General features: G+C 46.4%; 1 protein-coding gene across 1 annotated transcript in view; it reads right to left on the bottom strand.

The window, feature by feature from the left end:
• Positions 1 to 1296: 1296 nt before the first annotated feature.
• Positions 1297 to 23734, bottom strand: part of kmt2ca (lysine (K)-specific methyltransferase 2Ca) — a 112707-nt gene continuing 90269 nt past the window's right edge. The window contains 26 exon segments of the mRNA XM_076971258.1: positions 1297 to 3229; positions 3578 to 3686; positions 3787 to 3860; positions 3994 to 4110; positions 4221 to 4398; positions 5004 to 5146; positions 5400 to 5536; positions 5983 to 6577; positions 6579 to 7136; positions 7344 to 7439; positions 8346 to 8485; positions 9391 to 9664; positions 10111 to 10238; positions 10341 to 10519; positions 10985 to 11132; positions 11529 to 11670; positions 11795 to 11959; positions 14259 to 14465; positions 14717 to 16393; positions 17058 to 17290; positions 17385 to 17448; positions 17530 to 17596; positions 17951 to 18062; positions 19424 to 21204; positions 21334 to 21650; positions 21742 to 23643. Of these exon segments, the coding sequence (XP_076827373.1) occupies positions 3137 to 3229; positions 3578 to 3686; positions 3787 to 3860; positions 3994 to 4110; positions 4221 to 4398; positions 5004 to 5146; positions 5400 to 5536; positions 5983 to 6577; positions 6579 to 7136; positions 7344 to 7439; positions 8346 to 8485; positions 9391 to 9664; positions 10111 to 10238; positions 10341 to 10519; positions 10985 to 11132; positions 11529 to 11670; positions 11795 to 11959; positions 14259 to 14465; positions 14717 to 16393; positions 17058 to 17290; positions 17385 to 17448; positions 17530 to 17596; positions 17951 to 18062; positions 19424 to 21204; positions 21334 to 21650; positions 21742 to 23643 (9636 nt within the window). The 3' untranslated portion in view covers positions 1297 to 3136.

Genomic DNA, 23734 nt, shown 5'->3' with positions numbered 1-23734 from the left:
CTATAGAATTGATTTTTAAATTGTAGCGCTTATGTCAAGCTCTTCAGAACGAGGCCCCAGAATACACTCCTGAGTGCTTGGGGCCTCTTCAAAGAGTGAGAACTCCCCTAATAAGGGGCTATTAGCTGTTCATCCCCAACTCAATTAAACTAAGAGTAACCAGGCTTTTGCATCCTATGCCCCAGAACTATGGAATAATCATCTTATTAGAACTATTAGATGTTCATAACATTTTTTCTTTTGCTTTTTATAGTTTTCTGATTTATACATGTGTGTACTCTTTCTGTGTGTATTGTTGTATTTAGAATTTTATTGTATTTGAATGTTGGAAGTATTTGTAAGGATTGTGTGAAGCCCTTTGAGATTTGCCCTAGAAAAGTGCTATAAAGATTTACTTTGACAAAATACAATTGGTAAAATTCATGAATGGCTGTGTTCACCAGCAAATTTTGCAGACATTTCTATATGTAGCAGTTTGACAGACCATCTGTTTGTTCATCATACATTGTTTACCACACTCAACAGATCAATTTTCTTTAGTGGTCTTGAAATATTTGCAGATGCAAAAACAGAGGAAAGTGAAACCCTAGTGTATGTAAATGGGATGTGTATTCTGCAGTGTTGCAAGCTGTTTGCGTTTTGAAGTTCAAAGTACACGGAGTGGAAGAAAACAGATGTTGCATTTGTCAGCCTGAGTCACTTTTGGTTGAAATCTGAAGTGGTTGAAGTACATTTTGTACCAAAGGTTAACCGATGTGCTTGAGGTGCGTGTTTCAGAAGCACTTTGAACAAGTGGACATGGTATTAAGATGACTGAAAAGTTAGTGTCTTGTATGTTTGCACAGCTCCAAACTTTTAGAATATAAAAGTATGAATGAACATATCTCATGACCTGTTGGGGCCATCACAAACACCATCACCAAAGAACATTCTACGTTTGTCAAACTGGCCGAAAAGGGTTTCTGATTCCAGAATTAACAAACACCCTTGTTACCTAGTTAAAGCAGGGCCCCTTCCCTCTCAGCTCTTAATAAGGAGAATGGGTTTGGGGATCAGTGGATCACAGTGCCAGTGTTGTGAACCTCCACACACTCCTGTCCATCACAGGGTTCATACTCCTGATTCCTTCCATGAAGCCCTGCTTGATAATGACCTGAGAAGTTTAATCAGGTCTGTGAACATTTAGTGAGAAGAACCACTGCATGACGACCCAGGATCTGCAGCAAGCTATTGGTCAAGTTGCTATTTACCAAATTCAAAGAACGTTGATTCTGAGGGAATATAACACTGACAGTGTTAAAGATGTAAAATATTTATTTTTTGTAAATGTTCCTAAATCTGATTCCACAAACTCCAAAAACCCATTACACTTTGTATACTTCAAAAAGGCTTCATTTTTGACATTGTATACTACTGTACAGGACCAAGAAGAGACAAGTACTGTTAATAATGTCTGAATATTACAAGAGGGAAAAATATCCAAGAAACAACTTTCATTACAACCAGTCATTGAGAAATTATGTACAATTGATTCATTTGAAATTTTAAAAAATACATCATGCCATGTATATTACAAGCTTGGGACTTTGAATATTCCAACAATTGTAGTCCACTTTAGTTGTGCACACATCAAAACTTCATTTCAAACTGGAAAGCAAAATGCTTTAACCAGCATTTTAATTCTTTTTTAAGTTCAAAACATACCATGATTTTCAACTACTCAAACACTAAACAGCATCTTTCTTAAAATAATGTAAACAAACGAAAAAAACTTACTTTACATATTTTAATGTCAAAGCAGTGTGAAAGGCATTTCTTTTTCTTGCCCATCATGTGCGTTGCTCCACATGGGCATCACAACCTTGTATTAAGAAAGGAAATCCCACGTGCTTGCCAAGCTTAAGCTACTGGATTCTGATTGGGGGGTTTCGAACAAAAATTCACAGCGCACGTCGTTCGTGATTAGCATGTTATGATGTCACAATCAGCGCAGCATGATTGGCGCGTTCTTTGATTGCAAAAGTACATGGAACCAAAGTGTGTAAAAAGGAAAAAACAAAGTAAGAAAGTATATTCTTCAAGTGGTCAGAATTTTAGACAATATTGATTCTACAATCTACAACAAAAATACTCTGAATTCTTTTCAAATTTTTTGTTTTTACAGATTCTGTACAATTTTATACAACACATAGACTCTCAAAATGATATCTTGACATCCTTCTTAAATACATTTTTTTCTTTTTGTTAAAGAAAAACAAAAAATTCACCCAAATAGCTATAATGAAGTTAAGGTAGCATTTGGTCGAGTATTTCTAAATTTTAATTTTAGACGGATATTTACATATTTTATAAAGTAACACGTTCTGTTCAATCTGAAGCCCTCTGAAGCAGCGAGACTTTCTTTTTCCACATTCTTAAAAAATAGCTTCAATTGATAATAAATACAAAAAGTTGTCTCTTATTTTACAGAAATCAAAAACAAACGAAAAAATAAACTGACTCATGGAATCAAGTATTTTAAACTGTATTTTTTGTTGTTGTTTTTAGTGCAAGTTAATATTCCCTTAGTTTTATCCCTAAGGAAGTCTTCTCAGTACATTCCTTGTTCAGTGGTGTCTACATTTCTGTTTCTATATACGTGAACATCTGTATATATTCTTTAACCAGAGGACCTGCCTCTTAATAACTATATAAGGCTGTGGCCAGCACTGTCCTGGTCAGCTGGCGAGATCTAAGACAAGCTTTCTCCTTGAGCTCCTTCTTGTCTGTCTCACCAAAGCTAGTCCAGCTCTGCTCTTCCCTCAGAGAATCAGCCATCCATGCAGCTTGGGCTCTGTGAGGCAGAGGGCCCAGTGTGCAGCTGTTCGTCAGGTGTGGGTATTCACCTGCAGGAACCCCGCCCCCTTTCCCACACACCTCCAACTGGCTTTGTGCCTTTTTCCCCTCTCTCTTTTAGAACCTTGAACTAGGTCTCTTCATCAACTCTTACAGTTCTACGGTCTTTCGTCTGCCCTGATGATTTTAAAGATTAAGTAACAAAATTCTTTCTCTTTAGAAACGGGCCTAGAAAAGGATAATAAGGAATGCATATGTGTGGAGATTGAATTTTCTCTGTCCACCCAAAGGCCTCTCTGATTTAGTTCATCCACTTCCTGCAGTTTACTGCACCACAGTGACAAGGAATCTTATGCTGGTCATCTTCAAGGTCAAATTTGTAGTCATAGCACAACTGAAAGAAAAAGAGGGAAAACTGTAATCAAAGGGCAAGTCCCATCTGTACTGCTGCCTTGGACAGGACATCCATGTAAAAAGATGACTTATCTCAATGAGAACCATCCTGCTTAAATAAAGGTTATAATAACAAAAACAAACACTATCACCTACTTAATGGGTAAATGCAAAAAACTATGTGCACTGTATTGTGGAATTCTCAGGACAGTTCTACAAATGGACCGTCAGCCACTAAACCCACTAGACGCTACTTACTGTTGCATCATAAAGAGCATATTTAGTGCAGCATTCTAATTGGTCTGATGGTGCTTCTGAGGGCGGGATGGAGCAGGCGCAGGAACCCTACCTCCTCTCCACGTTGGATCCGCCGGTTGGAGCTGATGATGATCTTGTGGCCCTTTTCAAAGGTCACGACTTCAGCTATGCAATTTGGTGCGCAGGAGTGGTTGATGTACCTGAGAGCACAAGTTATTTACAGCGATGCCTAGTAAACATGCACTTGAGCTGGCGAGACCATGTTGGTCAGTGATGCAGGATTGCTACAGCTGTTCTTACCTCGCAGGTCCTCCTGTGATGGTTGCATCAATGACATGCTCACCATCGATGCGGAACATGTAGACTCCACGGTTCTGCGATTTTAAATACAACAATTAGAAAAACAATAAACAAACAAGATTAAATACAATCAGGGAGCAAACCCTGTCGTTTGGAGGATAGAAGTGTAAATATGTGCTTCTGTAAAAGCCGAGACGAGTCACGTGCCTGGGACTCGTACATCTTCTCCTTGCGGTTGGCCACCTCGTTGCGGATGATTGTACCAATATATTCAATCACCATGGTGTATTTCTCTATGTCCCTAGCTGCATATAGTCCCAAGCCCTGTAAGAAACACAGCACTATGATGTAAGCCAGTGTTTTTTTGTAGCAAGCACAGGAAATGCCTGTTCCATTAGCTTCCGTCCTGCAAAGTGAGGTGGATCTGGGTTCACCTGGATGCGAGAACGGGCCAGGTAGACGTTACACTTCCACTCTGCCTTCATGCGTCGGTACTGGGAGGACTTGGAGTGGACAAACTGTTTGCTGTAGGGGGCGCCAGTGAGCTCGGCAGGACTTCCGTTACTCTGGAGGGCCTTAGGGGAGCTGCTGCTACTGGTCAGAGTGTGTGGCCTACAGTAATGAACACACACACGAATAAAAAAAAAATCACCGGCATTAAAGGTGTTAAAACACATACATTCAGTAAAGAAGAACTGTTGCACAACGGAGGACACGTGGTCTGGCAACACAACGGAGGACACGTGGTCTGGCAACACAACGGAGGACACGTGGTCTGGCAACACAACGGAGGACACGTGGTCTGGCAACACAACGGAGGACACGTGGTCTGGCAACACAACGGAGGACACGTGGTCTGGCAACACAACGGAGGACACGTGGTCTGGCAACACAATTGAGGACACGTGGTATGGTGAGAGCAAAATGGTGGAAGAAAGCATTTCACCATCACATTGCAGTTAAAATGGTAGAGGTCTTAGCAGGACCATAACTGGGTCACAGTCCAATTTTTGTGCTTATTGTGAGATGCCAAAACCATCCAAACACACTTGTGTGGCAGACCAGGGGCAGGGATCACTCTGACCTCATGGGTGGTGACGTGGCAGGGCGCACAGGACATGAGCAGCTTTACATGGACCACAGCAAAACGAGCAGAAGTAGGAAGAAGACCAAACCAATGTGGACAAATAAAAGAAGGTTAAAATCCTACAGAATACCTTAACACAAACCTCTTGACATGTGTGCATGCCTTAGGTTCAGAACGAGCACATCCTGAGGGGTTAACGGCCAGAGGGAGCTCCATCAGAGGGTTACGACCATAACGGAAAGTGTAGCGTGAACACGCCTCCACTCCAGGCAGCTGAAACACACGTGCACGCGCACACACACACACACACACACGCACACACACAGTGAGACTGTCAACTGCAGGAACTAAAATAGATTTATAGTGAGCCTAAGTTTCTTCCAAAAATAAAAGCCAATTTGTTTGAGATGTACAGAAATTATGGGACATCACACAGTACCAGCTGCACCTTTACCCAACCCAACACGAGCTCAAAGAAAAACCTCATGTGCATCTCATTTCAATGAAGCCTTTCACACGGCCATACCGACTCCACAATCCTGGTGACGGCGGGTACGGTCAGCCCAAACAGGTCCTCCCCCTTCAGGTAGATGGGGAACAGTTTGAGTGTGCCCGCCATGTTCCTCTTCTCCGCCACCGACTCCAGAACCTTGTCCCACACTCCTGCAGACAGCACCAAGCACAACAGACAGCTGGCTTAAAATAGAGCACCGCACACCTCTTCTCATTTTAATGTCTCCTCCGAGAGTGCGGAACTGTTCAGACTGCTTCACCAGAACCGCTAGCGAGAGGTTTTTTTTTTTTTTTTTGCAGCACTGTGAATATTTAATGCTCCCTGATGGAAGTCCAGAAGCAGGAGCGTCTCCCTTGGCCACGAGAGAAATGCCTCACCCAGAAATGCTAAAGAGGCTAGGTATGATTAAAACCTGGTGCAAAAACACAGGCTTCACCTCATTTAGCATAATGCTGAAATGTTCCCCTACCTGCATTTACTCACTCAGTGAGATCGGTTCAGTATTATGGAAATGAGATTGTCCCACTGCCTTTCAGACGCTCAGTGTGCTGCAAGTATGTGTGAGGTCCCCCCCCAACCGGAGTGAGGCTCTCACCCTTAGGGGAGGTGCCGGTCACCACCAGGTCCTCATAGCCCTGCTCCAGCACGCGGATGGAGAACTCGGGGACCCCATCCTTCTCGTCGATGGAGCAGAGGTATCGGCAGCGTCGGCTGGCGTGGCGCGTGCTCCAGTAGATCCGGCTGGCCTCGTACCCGACGGGAAAGATGGCGGCGTGCGAGTGGAACTCCTGCATCTGCTGGGGGAGGAGCTGGCCCACGGCGTGGAAGATCAGGCTGCCCACGCGGAAGGTGTGCTCCCTCTCGCCCCGCTGCACGATGCTGGCGATCTGCCTGGACTCGTCGCGCTGCACGTACACCCGCCTGAACACGGCGAAGCAGCGTAGCTCGTGCTCCGCCCCTCCCAGGAACGCCCCCCCGCCGGAGGCCCCGCCCCCACGGGGCTTGTGCAGGTGGCACAGCATGGTCTTGTCCTTGAAGAAGGTGCACTGCGCTTTGAGGGCGCAGGTGAAGTGGTAGGCGTTGGTGCAGCGCAGGCGATGGCATCCGCTGGTGGCGCCCGTCTGCTGGCAGTAGGCGCAGCGCACGGAGAGGCCACGCCTCAGCGCCAGCTCCACGTTGATCAGCGCGCCCCGCCTGGGTCTCGTACACCTCGGTGGACCACAGGGCGCAGTTCAGGTGCACCCACAGGTCCAGGTCCAGGTTGAGCAGGCGGGCGGGGCCGTCGGTGAGCCCGTCGCCCTCTTCGTGGCAGAAGCAGCAGCGGCGCTGGTCTTTGGGGAGGGGCTCGGGCCGGAGGGAGGCGTCTAGCTTCCTCAGCAGCTCCTCCAGCTCCTCCTTGCTCTGCAGCTGGAGGTCTCCTCTGGGCATCACGATCTGGACGCTCCACTTGCGCCATCGCAGACCCTTCCAGCGCTTCCCGGGGGGATGGCGGGTCTCGTCACCGCCGTTGTGGACGGCCCGAGGGCGGGGCTTCAGCTTGACCGTGACCTTCAGGGCCTCGGGTTTGACCTCGGCCTTGGCCATCTCCATGGACATGGATGGGAAGAAGATGGGAGGGGTGGAGGGGGGAGACTGCTGGGGCTGCAGGTGTGTGAGCGAGTGCACGTCCAGGGGAGACATGTTGTTACTATAGGAGTGAAGCACCTTGGTGTGGTTTCTCTCTGCAGAGTCGGGTAGGCCGGGCGCGTTCTGCACAGAGACGACATACAGACGAGGACAAAACACCAAGTCAGTCTCAACTGAACAACTCTCAAGTCTTACGAGGCGGCACGACGCTCATTGAATCATGTTTAAACTTGCCACCCTTGCTAATATAGGACTGTCTTCAAACAACAGTGCCATATCTGGGAGGTGTGCACAGTAATGACAGTTTTGCTGAGCTGTGGCGTGACCCACCCTGCTGTCTGCTTGTTTAGCCTGCGCGGTAGACATGTGGAGGACAGAGCAGTTGTGGCTGCAGAAGACGGTGTTGTCGGCCTGGGTCTGGCCCTCCTGTGGAGAGAACATACATGAGCGCACCAGAAGGCGGCAGGTGTCACCGTTAGCCCCAAAATCATCACAGCCCACTACAGGGGCGGAGAGAAAAGGATGCACCACGCTTCAGACGCCTCTGCTGCTGCCAACAGCGCTGATAAAACCTGTTTAACGTAGAGACACAAGAGAGAGCGCGAGGCCTCCCGATTTGTACGACCAGAGATTCAGGCCTTAACCGTTGGTGAGATGAGACATCTTGGGGACATATTGACTACGTAGAAAGAGACCGACAGGTGCACACAGACACGCGTGTTTGCACCCTGGAACAAGTGCATGCATGCATTCGCACACACACCCAAATCACCCCCCTCCCCCCGCGCCCCCTTGGGTAATGCCAGTTAACCCTGTCATTGTAGAAGGGCGGATTTTCACTTCCCATTAGGGCCAGATTAGCATAATAAGGGAGCAGCTCTCCATCTCCCAAGGGGGGCGGGGGCTTTGGGTGGAGGGGTCACTCATTGGCCAGATCAATGTGGCCTCCAGTATGACAGCTCCTCTGGGTGCTGCCTGCTCACCCAGTCTGCAGGGAGCCGTGAGGAGAGGCGCAGACCTCCACTCGTGTTACACATCTACTCTTTCAGACCTTCTTTGAACAAGAGGCCCCATGACTCATAATACAGTTTATACACTCAGATCAGGTTCATTGAGTCACTTAGCAACCCCAGTCAAGCTCTATAGGTTCAACAGTGTTTTTATCCCTCATCAAATTGAATAACATAATGTATGAATTGCAAACATAAGTGCGTAGATGACTAATCGATTTGCTTAATACCCATTTCTACCTACTGTGTGGAAGGTTACTGGATAACATGGATATGTAAAAAGCCCTGTGAGGCAGTAAATTGCTCTGCCTCATCCATATACCTGTTTACTGGAGTGAAGGTCTTTGGGTGACTTGCGGACTCCATTTCCCAGAACCACCACCTTGCAATGGGCACACCACTGTGGCTTTCTGCCAGGGCTGCTTCCGTCCATCTGATATTCAGGTCTGACCACAGCTGAACCTGGAACACAGCAGCGTGTCAGTTGAACCCAGCAGCAAACCAAACTCAGTGGGAACACAGGAAGCAGAAGATGTCCTCCAGCACGCAGGAGGGGAGCCGGCACACCGCGAACCGGGGCAACCACGTCACGCAAACGCGAAGATGCTGGGCTTCTCACACACACACACACACACACACACACACACACACACACACACACACACACACACACACACACACACACACACACTTCAACAGGCTCAGTTAACTTCCAGGATACAATTACTGGACTCCATTCAACTATTTTCAGTTACAAACACTTACTTGGTTTTAAAGCTTCTTTTCCCCTGAACAGGTTCTGCTATATCTGTGCCAATGATAAAGGCACCAAAATCAAGAGACTTTGCCATCACTGTTTAGTACCAGATCTGCCTGGATTTTATTTTACTTCATGAGTACCAAGATGAAACCTAACAAGCCCTGTCTGCAAGGCCAGTCTACAGTCATTACTGGCTTTGGTTAACATCTCAGATCTCAGACAGGATCAATAACGAGTCATGTCCATGGAAGGAAGAACACTGCTGCTACGTTCTGCAGCACTATTTAAAACGCCTTTATAAATAAATATAACAAAGGCAAAGTACTTAACAACAAGATCACTGTACTGTTTTTTTGCCCTTTAAAGAAGTCCTTAAAACAGGGAAGGCAGGATAACGGACCATTATAAAAGGAGACAAGGCAAAAAACCTGTGATTAAAACCACTTGAGCAAAAATATCGGGGACCTTATTTGAAGACGCAGCTGAACACCATAATCATGGATCATTAGATATTGACAGGCCAAATCAATGACTGTCACACGTTATTGTGTGCTGTCTGGGATCTCACAGGCCATTGTTGGTGGTGCTGAGAGGCAATTTCACTCACCACTGATCGAGTGTGTGCCGAGACCAACGTGGTGCGGTGGGGGCATCATCCCCGGGTGTCCGGAGGGTAACGGCGTCCTGGGGAACCTCATCCCGGACTGGGGGTAGAGGGAGGCCTGACACGGGTCCAGGCCTTGTGGAACAGGAACCTTGAGGCCAGCTAGCATTGCCAGGGAGCTGCGGGGCTCCAGGCCTGGGGTACGGGTCACCTCGTAGTGGGGCAGGACTGGCACATGCAGCAGCTCAGCTACCGCTGCCATCACTCCTTGAATGTTCTAGAACACAAGCAGTGCAAGGACTTTTAAATTATATTTAAAGAAATATACTCTGTGCCCTTGAAGTTTTAATCTTTTTAAAAGCTTCATGGTCTCAATGTTAAGAAAAAAAAAAAAAGTAGACTTGGCTCGCAAACAAAAAACATAACCCACAAACACCCCCCCCCTCCCCCTTTTCAAGTTTTGAAATTTGACTCTTTATTGGCACTAACTGTTCTTAAGCTCGGACTTAAGCCCCTTTTGACAGCAGACTGCGGTTTTTTCTACACATTCAAAAGGCAGACTACTTCACAACTCAGCAATGACAAGTAACATTTGAAGGTGCCAGAACTAGACCTCTCAGAAAGCATTAAAAGCCGCAACTGGTGTAGTTTAAATAAATAATTGAATCAATAAAATAAAATATAAAACAAAAATAAAACAAAAAAAAAGGACACAATTTCCACCTCGGCAGCGGCTGAGCTCAGAGTGAGCGCGATTGACATCAGGTCAGCCTTTGAGCAGGAGACGTGCTGCTCAGACCCCAAGAAAGTGCTCAACTCCTTCTTCACCTGCCACTGCTTGGCTTCCGTGCCTGTGCAAAAGGGTTAGAGTCAGGGGAGAACCACAGGGAGACGGGCGTGTCAAACTCACAGTGAGTGATGCATGCAGGGGTGACGTATGGACTCAAACAAACCTTTCCCGCTGGCACTGGGCAGCACAGGGATGGTGGGAGACATGGCAGGGGACAGAGGCTCCTCTTTCACCAGAGACAGGTCTGGGTAACGGCCAATCTCCATGCCCACTACGCTCTCCGGGGACGAGGACGGGACAAAACTGTCTGGGGTGTCCCTGTCACCACAGTGCTCCTGGCCCCTGAGGGATGGGCAGGGGCAGAAATGGAAAGGAATTATTGACATAGTAGCCAGCCAATCACATTGTCAATCTCACCAGGCAGTCAAATTTCACTGTCATATCACAAATCTCACAAGGAAGGTTTTTTTTTTTTGAGCAGACAGTAGAATAAAACCATAAAACATCCCAGGACTGAACACCTCAGAACATCACATAAATCAATTTAAAGAGAGAACAGTAAAATTAAATACAATATACTTAAATAGAAAATGAAATGATTAAACAAAAATACTTCCAGTTACAGTGCAAGATGTCAAATATAAGCACAAAAGAACAGAAATATTTTCGACCTGGATTTAGAAATGTCTGCATTTGGTGCACATCCAAGTTTAGTTTGCCTGGGACTTGGTTCCAGCATAAATGCATGTTACATGTAGCAAAAAAGCATGTTTGCATCGAATTCAAGACCAGTGTCTGAGGTCATACCGAAGCTCCTCCTGATTGGTGTGGGGGGGTGTTGGGAGAGAGGCGGGCACGTCCACAGTCTTGGGTCCCTGAGAAATGGCCTGAGCTAGGAGGTCCTCCTCACCTCTAAAGGCAGCCGGGAGCTGCTTCAGTACCAGGCCTTTGGAAACTGGAAACAGACATACCTTAGAACCTACTGGACACTTCAGATGAACAACTGGACACAACTGGAACGGCGGTACTTCATTCAGTCAATAAAAGAACGACTGAACTAACAAACAAATAAACAAATACAGTCGTAGACAATTTGCATTAATGACCAAGTGATTGATTACTCGAGTCTGTTTAAAATGCAATTCCTCCAAATAATAAACAACAGGATAGGTTATGACTTATTAACACTGGTCCCAAGGCATAAATCAGTATATGAAATAATACGAATTATATCCACTGCATCTGTTAGGCTGGAGTTCTCCATGTGCATTTGTAAAAAGCTGCTTGTGCTTGAGTGAGAACAGTAATCCCCATGACGCCACACTACTGCTCATACTCTACGGTTTCACACCTTCATGGCCACTCATGACGTCGGCCTTGCGCGCGAGCTCCTCGGCCGTGGCGAAGCCGTTCACCATCTTCTGCCGGGCTATGGGAGGGGGCGTGGGCGGCAGGGAGGCAGGGGGTGTTGGAGGGTTGCTCAGGTTGTTCTGCTGCAAAGCAAAAGCAGTGAAACGCCACCATTTCATCCAGCTCTTGTTTTACGCAGTTTTGGTCAGCTCTAGGAACCCCCCCCCCCCCCCCCCCCCCCCCCAAGACACCAAAGCAGCAATGAACCTTGTAGATGAGCTGAGAGTAGTAGTCGCACACTCCATCCAGTGATGCACTTCCAAAAGAGCCAGACAGCCTGTTCTCTCCATCCAGCTGCCCGCTGCCGTATGGGGGGAAGTGGGCGAAGTTTACCCCAATCAGGGGCTCCATCAGAGGCAGCAGAGTGAGATGCTGGGGGGTGAAGGTGATGGACATGAAAGATTAGCTGAAGAGACAGAGCTCATCATAAGTGTCTTTGTAGATATATTTTACAGCTTACATCACGATACTGTAAGAGGATATCCTGATATCATAGCATTTGTCTTTGATATGGTTTAGTACAAACATTTGTATCCCATGACAATAGCAGTAAGAAAAATATATTGTAACTAAAACAATATTTAATGAAAGTTCACATTTAATGTCCCTTAATCAACAGAAAAAAGAAATATCGTCAAAAAATATGACATGAAAAGAACAGCGAACAAATGTCAGTTCAAACATTTGCATACGTTTGCATGGCCATTTCATTAAATGCTATGTAATCATTTCTCCTTTAAAACCTCCTCCGGTGTCTCTGGGTTTCGTTGGAGCACCCATTGAAACCATACAGGTGCGATTTTTGTCCATTCTTACTGGCAAATTTGCTCTAATACTACCTGACTGCTGAGCTGTCAGTCATGTACTGCTTTTTTTCCAAATCTATCCACAGATTTTCCATTACACTCAAGCCTGGAGACTGTGAAGGCCACTGCCAGACTGATGTTCTTTTTAAATCGGGCTTCCACACTTTTCTCCTGATGGTAGGAGGCTTTACTCTAAAGATCTAGACTTATTTGTCCATGTTCATTTTTCTTTCTACTTTCTGCAGAGCTCCAGTCCTGATGCAGACAAGCGAGATGAAATATCAGTGATCCGTCAACATGTCGTAATGTGGGGATGAAGGCAAAACTGAACCTTTTAGTCATTAGTTTACGCTACTGTTCTAAAATTCCTCTGGTTTGTTAACACACACTTTAGCATGTTACTCCAAGAGTGTAGCCTTGTGTCTGGAACTAACGGCCTCCCGTGTTTCTCCAAAACAATGAAGATTTGTGCAGGTCAACTTTTATTCTATTTATCTTTGATTAAACTGTTCTAATATGGAAGTCATAAAGGTTTAAATAAGTACGTAATGTTTTAATAGAGGCTAATCTGGATCATTTACAGATAATCTAAGACTATCTAAACTTTTGCAACTGTATATTAGCTTATATATTAACTGTGTATTTGCTGCACTATAGAGCGCACCTCAAATAAGCCGCATCTACAAAGTCTTTTAAAAAATGGAAAATTTTGTATAAGCCGCACTGGGCTAAAAGCCGTTTCCGAACGGCAGGTTCCAAACGGTGCCTGTAGCATTTCACGTGCGCCAGATTTGGATTTCAGCCAGTGTTGAGCCGAATTCCGACTCCCCTCGTTTATCCGCATAAAGACAATACAGATTATATTGTCGATTTACGTTTCAATGCATAAATAAGAGCTAGACTTTAATTATACATCACAGCAAATGGCACGGCATTATCTATGTCCAAAGCCACACTGACTCAAGGGTGTTAAATATTTTAAATAAAATACACACTGACTAAACCGAAGTTCACCTCTGACCATGACTTCGCAATATTACAGCAGTATTATGTCTAAATATCTAGTTAGGACAAAACTACAGTGCTCAATGAACTAAGTTATAATCACTGTAACTCCCAAATATCATCTGTAGCGTCTTTATGCGTGTGCTAACGAGGTGAGCCGAGGTAAGCCACATGGTTGCAAAAGGTAGCGGTGTGGGGCAAAAGGTAGCGGCTTATGATCCAGAAAATACGGTACTGAGAAAGTACACAAGGAGAGCTTTCACCCCATATACAGTACAGTTAGGATAAAAAAAAATCAATGAATCTGAAAACTGGAAAAAAATAATCAATAGGACTAAATAACATGGCTTGTTTCAGTTACCAGCTCACTATACCATGTCTGCATTCATAACCAGGTATTACGCAAAAGCAGTTTTGCAGCATTAATCATTTTTAATGCAAGTGCACTGAACATTCAATTTAAAACCATGTTTAGCCCTTTCACCAGTTCCATTTATTGCATTCTACCCACACCTATCCATGCCAGCACTGCAATTAAGGCTTAATGAAAGTAATTACTCCAAGAGATGACTGTAATTAAAGAGGCACATTTGCAGAAAAATCAACATTCTGTATAAATTAAGACTCATTTTGCTTTAGGACATTTATACCTGCAATGCATTATAAAAAGTTTCTACAGTATAAAAACACTGCTTTTAAGAAATTAAAGTTTCTCTCATTTAAAATGCCCAAACTTTCATAAAGGATGGCTTTCAGGTTCTGATAATCATCTGCGATATGTGTGTGAGATGCGAAGCTCTTTCATCACGAGTATGATCAGAGTCTAGTGTGATATGAGAGCACGGCTGAGTTTTGTTTACCTGTTTGAGCTGCGTCATCAGCGTGTCTGTAGAGGGATAAACCACCTGCCGCTCCTCTTGCTCTTTCTTTCTCTTTTTCCAGCGAGAGATGGGCTTCTCAGTCCCCACCTTGGGGGTCCTCTTACTGCGCTGTTTCTTCTTGCCTTGCTCCGGCTGAGAAGGATCAATAAGATCCACGTTTCGTGTCAGCTGGCTGTTCACGGCACCCTGTGAGGCAACTTTCAGTCACTCACAGTACAAAGTTGGCAGTTGGCTCTTCCCAAGTGCAAACATGACTATATGTTCAGTTCTTTCTGAGATTCACTTAGAGTGAAAGAAACCTTAAACACATATTGCGTTTGTTTGATCTACGATACCAAATATACTTTGGCAAATGTCTTGACATATCATTAGTCACACTATGTCATTATACATTTAACCTTCAAGGTCTTTAACACATTTTAGAATTTAGATCTTACCAAGCAATCAGCAGAAGCCAGCTTAATGGACCCCTTAATGTCAGACATTCCCTCTTCTTCTGACCGCAGGTTATCACTGGACACCTGGTGTGTAAGAGGTGTGGTCGGAGGTGGGGGCGTGCTCTTGTTCTTCAACAGGTGCTTGAGCAGTTCATTCCCAGCGTCACCCTTGACGCTGTGTGCTGGACTTTGTCCCATAACGTTTGGGGGGGAGGTTCCCTCACTACTTTCCTCCACCTTCACCATGCCCAGTGCCCCAGTGCCATGCCCAGTGCCCACCTCTCCCTCACCTCCCCAGCACTCGCTCACATCTAGCTTCTCCTGCTTGATCTGGTGGGTCTCGTCTAGGGCACCCCGCTCCGTCTCCGAGCCAATGCTGGACTGCCGCCCAAAAAGACAGCCACTTCCAGACAGCTGCTGCTCCAGCTCTGATGAAGGAGCAAGGCCGGACATGGAGGACGAGTTGAGGGGATCGGAGAGGTCCTGGTCACCCAGCTGGGTGGTGGTGCGTGTAGGGGTTGATGACGTGTCAGACACACACGGGGTGAGGGGAGCGGTGAGATCAGAGTGTGGCGTGGAGGGTGTTTTCACAGACTCTGTGTCGTCATCCTTCTTCTTTTTCCGGTTTCGTTTTTTCTTGCCTTTCTCTTCGGGGATGATGTTGGAGTAGAGCTGTATGAGAGACTGCCCTGAGCCGGGGTAATTAGGAGGCAGGGGTGTTGCTGACTCCATGCCAAACAGTGGGGCTTCACCCACACCCTGGGGCATTGCTGGTGGATGAGGCTGACCCGGAACGAAGTTGATGCCATGCATTATCGGATTCTTTTGACGGAAACTTGGCCCCATCTCCTGGCCTGGGAAGGCGCCGCTCCCGGGTATAGGTCGACGCTCTCCACCCTGCATGAAGCCTGGGCCCCCAAAGGCTAGAGGCGCAGCCCCCTGCTGGGGGAACACGGGCACCATCTGCTGTGGTTGTGGTGACTGTTGAGGTCCGGCGGGCTGCATGAAGTCTTGGGGGAGGTCAGCACTGTAGAAGGGCATGTGGGAAAGGCCATCGTGATTGGAGTCTGGGCCAGCAGCAGCTCCCTGCTGCTCCAGCTCCAACCGCTGCAGGGCCCTCTGTCTCTCCACCTCCTGCATCAGCTGCACCCGTTGCCTCTCTTGCTGCTCTCGCAGCCTCTCGCGACGCTCACGCTCTTGGAAGCCCTCACTGAAAGGATTGTTGTCGTCAAACTTCACGTGGGGAGCGGCGCCGCCTCCACCTCCGACCCCATGGCCTCCAGGTACGTTGCTAGGTTGGCCAGGTGGTACGCCTGGCACCATGGCAGGTGGGGGCTGGGTTTGAGGCAGCTGACCTGGATTGGTTGGTGGCATTTGACTGGGCATGTGAGACGGCATTCTGGGTACACCCATGGGTCCAGGCCCAGATGGGTGCCAGCCTGGCATGTTAGGCATACGGTTGGGGTTGGGCTGACCTGGGTGGGACTGTATAGGAGACATCATGGGCTGTCCCATGTGGGGTGGTGCACTAGGAATCATGGCAGGGGCTTGGCCTTGCATTCCTGGCATGGCCTGCATTGGATTAATCATGGACGGCTGGAGACTGCACTGCTGCTGTTGCTGTTTGACGCGGTACTCCTCAATCAGTTCAGCGTGTTCCTTCTGCTGTTTACGTATCTGCAGGAGAGCGAGAGCGAGAGAGAGAGAGGGGGAGATGGACAATGATGAGCAATGAAAAATGGGAGAGGAAAAGAAAAAGCGAGTTTGAGATTAAGTGTGCACAAAAACGAGAACAGCTCTAAGTGAGCAGAATGGTGCTAGATCGATTGTGAATCAGCCTGTAGCCACCACAGGCCTGAAGAGTGTATGATGTGCTCAGCAGAGACATTTTCTTTCTCCCCTTTATCAGCTGTGCGTGAGAGTGGGCCTTGGGAAAATGTTGACAGAAAGGAGTGGGGGAAGAGATAATGTCAGAGAATAAATCAGACTATGCTCCCTTCTGGGCTCTGGCTCTACTAAGGTCACTGTGCTCTCTGTCGTGGAAAGGTCAGAGAAGTGTGAGATAATTAGGGCCGTTTTTTCCCCTCCTGTAGAAGCTCAGAAGCCAAAGAAGGTCTTAAAGTTTAGTAGCCAGTTCACCCTTGCATCTACAGGAAATGGATCTCTGCCATGACCATGGCACTGAAAATGTATTGAAAATTACAGATAACGTGGTTGGGCATTTGTCATTTTAACTGTTTACCGTCCAGCTCTGTAGTTATGCACAGTAAATTTGGTTACATGTGGGATCACTGGTCAGTGTGTTGTGCACTCATGAATGATCATGGAGGCGCTGCTCTACCTGTTCTAGCTGCTTCTGAACCACACTCTGCTGCTCCGTCACATGCTTCAGCTGCTCCGCGTCCTCCTCAGGAAACTCGCGGCCAGCTTTTTTAGCTGTACGCTGTTTCGCCGAGAGGGCCTTCTTCGACTTCCTGTGGACCCCAATCTGGTCTTCGAGGAACTTTTGCTGCATCTGCAGAAGCTGCTGCGTCTCCTGAAGCCACTCCTCATATTGTTTTTTCTGAGCGTCATCTGAAAAGGACAGAAAAGTAAACATTAACGGATAAATATTAACTACACCAATCAATCAACACTGCATAGAACACGCTGACCAATCAACACTTACTGACAAAACCAGGTCCAAAAGTAGGAGGGTCCGGCCGCGCCAGCTGAGGTACCAGCTTCCCATCCTAGAAGAAAAGGACTGGTAGTGATCTGGCAGCTAGGTCCGCACGTAAAGGAAAATAATGAACATAGATCCGTGCACGTACCTGTCCAAATGCGTGCTGAGGGAAGCTAACCGCGTCTGGTCCATGTGGGCCTGGCATCTGCTGCACCCTGCCCCAAAGCAAAAGTTACTTAAAGGAGAGTACATAAAGGAGAATACTTAAAGATACGAACACAAGCTTTTCATTCTCCCCTCTTTGTTAGACAGTATGTGTTAGAAGAAGAAATCTTTAGAGAGAAATATGTTTAATATCATAAAAAAAAAAAACGAGCTGTGTTAGTTACAAAAAAATTCATGAATTCTTAGGCAGTAAATATCAGTACAATGAATAATGGCGAGTGATAATCACCTTCCATCACATTGTGTAGAGAGAGAGTTCGTAGTAATGGGCTATACACTACACATGTGATGCACAGGAGGGTCTAGGTTGAAAAACACGACTGCTTTTTTGGGTGCTGTTGTACCTGTTCATGACCATGGGTGTCATGCCCATACTATTCTGTGCCATGACCCTGTTGATGCCTTTCAGTGCCACCATCTTTGCCTTCGCGATTGGGTCCGTAATGGCGTCAAAGTCTACAAATGGGAACATCACAATGGAACCACAAAAGTATGCAGTTACTACAAAGTTGTGAAATTAATTATCCTTTGAATTAAGTTTAATCAATTTCCAATAAATGGTACTTGAACAGGCCTTAAATTATTTAGGTGAAACTACAAAAACTGACACGGAAAGCTCGAAGTTTTCCACTGTCAGGGACAAGTACACCTACTTGGTCTGCTTTACTCTATTTGAGACTGGTGCTGGGGATGTTAATACATCAGGTAAATAGCATTATTTTCAATAAATATCATTGTTAAAAAATAATTAAAAATGAGGTAGTCAGTGAAATTACAGGTCACTCAGCCAAATGAAATAAACTGAATAAGCCACGCAAAAAGGCTACTAACTAAAAACAGCTATGCCTAAATCAAAAAGACAGGGAAAGATAATCAAACTCATTTAATATACAAAGATTAACTACCATAATTTAAAGGTGATCATCTCAACAACTGAAAATTAATGATAGTCATTAAATCTTAGACATAGCAGCATGAAGAAAATGATCAACCGAACAACTTGTACAGCTTCAACAGCTTAGAGAAACCCAGTCCTATCCAATCCCCACCAAAAGTTGCAAAAACTATATTTTCAGCTGCAGCACAACACAAGTGCTGCTTTTCAGTGCCTTCAGTAATCAGAACTGCCAGGTCAGAAAAAGACACTTTAAAATCAAACTTATATTTCCTGTGCAATATAGTCATAAAATAGTGAAACTCTCCCGGCCTTGTTTTTACAGATTCTTAACACAGACACTGACGAGTGCGGAGCATACACACGCTTCATAGCAGAAATGTTATTTGCCATCAGGGGTACGAAAACGCAATGAAAAGCAACATGTCAGCTCGGTTTTCATGGTAAACAAATGAGCTTGTTTTCAATATCTAGCTCATGAGCAAATTTAATGTCCACATACAACTGATTTGATTGCAATGTGATCCGGTAAGCTTCATTATGTGAATTTACAGATCTCTCGATGCTATTATTTTGTAATTGACCCAAGAGTACACACCACTGAGAGCTAACTCAATGGGCACGACTGGATGCATGGATTTAGGTCAAATGGAGGTGGGAAAAAAAAAAAACAATTGGTCAAATGAAAAAACAACCATGGCCTTTGCAATTTCTGGCTAAGGAACGATCACAATAAGGACAGCATTTTCTTTTTGAATTGCTTTGCCTTGACCTCCTCCAATTCAAAAAGAAAAGAAAAGAAGTATCAGTGCTGACCTGCATCTATAAAAGCCTTTAGAGAAAAGAAAATCAAATAAGCACAGTAATTCAACTTAACAAATAATGAATGTTTTACACACAAGGCTAGTATGAAAATTCTTACCAATATTTGGGAAAAATGGGTCACTGGAGCGTTGGCGAATCATGGCCTGCATTTGCCTCTGCTGTTGCTGTTCCTGCCTCTCCTGATCCAGAAGTTCTTGGAGCAGGAGGGGTTGCTCATCTAACAGCAGTGGTCTGTTTGCCTGACTCTGCTGTACTTTTGGCCCTTGCTGCCCAACAACTCCTTGTGGGATCATTGCTTGTTGGACTTGGTGGAGGGCATGGGGAACTGCTTGCTGCCCACCCACCATTGGCAGGTTTGGATCCATTTGATGTCCCGGAGAAGCTCCAAATCCTTGGACTGGCAGTTGCTGGTTGCCTGCTGTTATAATATTGGGATTTCCCAATGATCCTGAATGAGCAAGTGATGTGTCCATTCTGTGTCCCATTGTCACTGCAGGATTCATACCATGATCTTGCCCTTGTCCCTGAAGGATCATCATGCCCATGTTTGATTGAAGGTCTGTGCCATGGTTAGGCTGGGGAAGATCACCTTGATGAGGAGGTACAACGGAGTCAATCCCAGAGTCCTCAAGTTTGTCTTTGATTAACAGACTTGAGAGTACTGGGGCGGAGCTAGAAGGAACAGCTGTACCCGATACCGCAGTCTGCTGCACTGATCCATCAAAAAGATTAGACACATTCGCCTGGCTGCCTTTATTATTCAGTGCCCTGTTATTACCCAAACATACAGAAGGTTCTTGGTTGACCACCGAACCCGATTTGACTTCTGTTTTAATGCTGCACTCTGTGAGCAGATTATTAGAGCTTTCTTTTGATAGGCCTTCTTCTTGTTTGATAAGACATGGAGGCTGACCATCCAATTTACTCATACTTGGTGCTGAAGTACTTCCACAGGTACCACGTTTCTTCTCAGACAAGGCCTTCTGAATGTCTGTGGTTTCTCCATGGTCATCCTCTATGGGGTCACTGAGATCAAGTTCCTCATTGAACATATCCTTCTTGTCCTCAAGGTTCAGCTCAGGATCCGTGTAAGCAATAAGGTCAAATTTCCCAGATTCAATGAAATCATCAAGGTGGAGGTCATTTGTTTCCAGATCTAAATCCTTGCCATCATCTGGATCAAGGTTCAAGTTCTCCAAATCATCATCAACCAAATCTTTAACCTCTACATCTTCAAGGTCCTTCACAGCAGAGTCATCTGTGTCTAACTTCTCCTCTATCCCATCACCACAGGGCAAGGGGAGCTCTTCTGTTGTACCAGGGAGAAGTGTAGATGGGGCAGAATTAAGTGCTTCACCACTAACCGGATGAGAGAGTGTTGTTGCCTGTGGGGGATGTTGCTGAGCAGTGCTCACTGGCATATTTGCTTGCTGATGCAGATTTTCCATACCAGATGACATGGGCATCTGACCAACCTGTTGCGGTTGGCCCATCACTGGATTCATTGATCGTGGTGTTTGGTTGACAACAAAGGCCATATTCTGCCCTCCCATGAAGCTGGGAGGTCTTTGGGGATGGTTAGTATGGTCCAAGATGTTGGGTGGCCCAAAGGGTAGTCTGACTCTGTTCTCTGGAGCCCTGTGGCGAAGCTCAATGAAAGGTTGGCCCATTATATTGTGCTGCTGCACCGTAAGGCCTCGTGGTGGGAAGTGTTGAGGAAGGCCCATCTGAGAGCTATTTCCCATTGATCTAGGGAGATCGGCTGGTAGAGATCTTCTCATCTGTGCTGAGACATTATCAACCATTGGTCCCCCTTGCATCTGGTGGGTGGGGCGAAGGAATGCTTCTTGTCCTGATGTTCCAGCAGGAAATCCAAACCTGAAATAAAAACAACCAAATTGCGTTCAGAAGGTTGGAAAATAGCCTGTGGGAACCGTATTATGAAGGGACAGCATTTTGATTTCTAAGACACCACAACTTCTAGATTTAAGAGCAGAAACACCTCACCTAGGCCCTTGTGGTCTCATGCCCATAGTGCTCATTTCTCTGGAAAACTGAGGTCGGGGACACTGAGCATCATCAGGAAATGGTGCCCGCTGATCCCCAAGGTAAGTTCCAGGAAATCTCATGGGTGGTCTCATAGGTCCAGGATATGGGGGTGGTGGGCGGCCAAACATGTCATTCTGTTGCCCCGAATCTTCCTGTGACCAATGCATAGGAGTGCCAGGTGTAGGAGTGCCAGTAGCCTCCTGAAGTCCTTTCTCTTGTCTGATGGCACTTTTTTGCTTCTGCTGCTTCAGAATCAGCTGTCGTAATCTCTGACGCTAAGAGGAACAGAAAACAATGTCAGAGGAAGAAGCACATAAATTGCATAATCAAACCACCAAATACAATTAATTATTTGAAATAACACACCTGTTTAAGTTTTTCCTCCGTGTCCCCTAGTGGTGGTTGCAAGGCATCCGAAGAGCTACTGGCAGCAGGTGGACCAACACCATGGGCCAACCTTTCCCCTGATTGTGGACAAGTAGTCATAGGAGTTTGCTCAAAGGGGTCATGAACAGGTGTTTGATTAGGGTTGGACTGTGGCAAAGAGAAAGCTTCATCTGAAATACCAGGGTGCTTTGGGGTTTGACAACCCGGACCAGCTGTATGAGCAAACGGATCTGGCATCCTGTTTTGGGCCTGATGGCTGAATTGATCTGATGGATGAACCATGGGACTCGGTCTTGGGGTGCCAGGAGGTTGAGAATATGGGTCAGTGTGAACTGGTCTTGGGGTGCCAGGTGGGTGGTCATACGGATCTGATTTGGCTGTCCTAGGTGTTCCAGCAGCCTGTATGTAAGCGTCTGCATTTCTCTGGCTGCCTGGCGATTTGGGATATCTTTCTCCTGGTGCTGGTCTTGGAGTACCTACCATTTGCGCATATGGATCCATGGCATGAGACGGAGATTGTCTGCGACCAGATGGCTGTGACTGAGAAAACTGTTCCATAGGAGCAGGTCGTGGAGTAGATGGTGACACAGAGTATGGATCAGGTGGCCTTGGGGTACCAGGGGCTTGGGCATAGGGGTCATGAGGTCGTGGAGTACCAGGAGGTTGGACGTAAGAATCAGTGATTTGCTGGGAATAATCTGGTCTAGGTGTAGAGGGTGCGTGTGCATACAATTCCCTTTGAGGATGTCTGTTCATGGGCATAGGCTGGGCAAAGTGACCTCCTGAGGTCTGACGCATCATCCTGCCTTCATTGTTGAAAGCATCTCCCATTGCTGGGTGAGGAGTGAGAGGCTGATGTACATAAGGGTCACTCTGCTGACCCTGAGGGAAACCATCAGGTGGTCCACGTCTCATGCCTTGCTGAGCCGTATTGAAAGAGTCTTGCTGAGCCTGAGAGGGCGGCATTGGAGTTTTAAAAAGCGGCACAGAGCCGGACTCATTGCTTCCTGGAATGGGTGTTAACAGTGGTCTTGAGTAAGGGTCAGAAAGAACCATACGATTGTGTGGCATCCGCAGGTAAGGTTCTGATCTGTGGTTCAGCCTGTTGAAATTGTCCCCTGTTGGAGTGCTGGCCAACATGTATCTACCCGGTTGCTGCTGTTGAAGTTGTGGCTGTTCTGATACAGGTCCGGGTCTTGGGGGACCAAAGGGTTTCACAAATGGATCTGAGGGTCTTGGAGTATCTGGTGGTTTTGTGTACATGTCAGCACTTGCAGATGTTGGAGACCCAAATGGCTCGTGGGCTGGAGAAGGTCTTCCCCTCTCTTGCATGTCAGAGAGTGACCCTCTACGAGGTGTGCTTGACCCAGAAGGTGGGGGTCGAGGAGTACCCACCATCTTGGCATACGGATCCCATGGAGAAGATGGGCGGGAGCCAGATGAACCAGGAGAAAACATCTGTGGAGACTGAGGTTGAGACAATGTCCCTTGTGGGTACTGGCTGTCGTGGGTGGGAGTCTTTGCCACGGATGATGGAGGTGGCAGTTGGGGACGCAGAAAAACATCATCTGATGAACTTGACGTTGGTGTTCCAGGAAGTTGGGGTTTCACAAAGTTGTCCTTGAGCGTTGTCTGCTGTAGAGGGGACGTGCTGCCTCCATTGGTTGGCTGAGGGGTCATAGGACTTCGACTGCCACTGTTGGGCGTGTCTCCACCCGACTGGCCACTGTACTGTTGCTGCTGTTGGTGGTGTTGCTGGTGCTGTTTTGGTTGTTGTTTTTGTTGTTGCTGCTGCTGAAGTTGCTGCTGCTCGTTTTTAACCTGCTCAAGCTTCTGAGTGGCCTCAATCTTCGCCTGCTGCTTGCTCTTTTGCCTCATTTGCTGCCATGGAAACAAGAAAGCAAGTGAAAACACTTCAGCTGATGAAGCCATTAGAAGGCACTGAATTTTAATCTCCTGATGACATGGTCCT

Source organism: Brachyhypopomus gauderio, chromosome 13 (assembly GCF_052324685.1).
Source record: "Brachyhypopomus gauderio isolate BG-103 chromosome 13, BGAUD_0.2, whole genome shotgun sequence".
NCBI lineage: Eukaryota > Metazoa > Chordata > Actinopteri > Gymnotiformes > Hypopomidae > Brachyhypopomus > Brachyhypopomus gauderio.
This window is presented reverse-complemented; position numbering and strand designations above follow the sequence as displayed.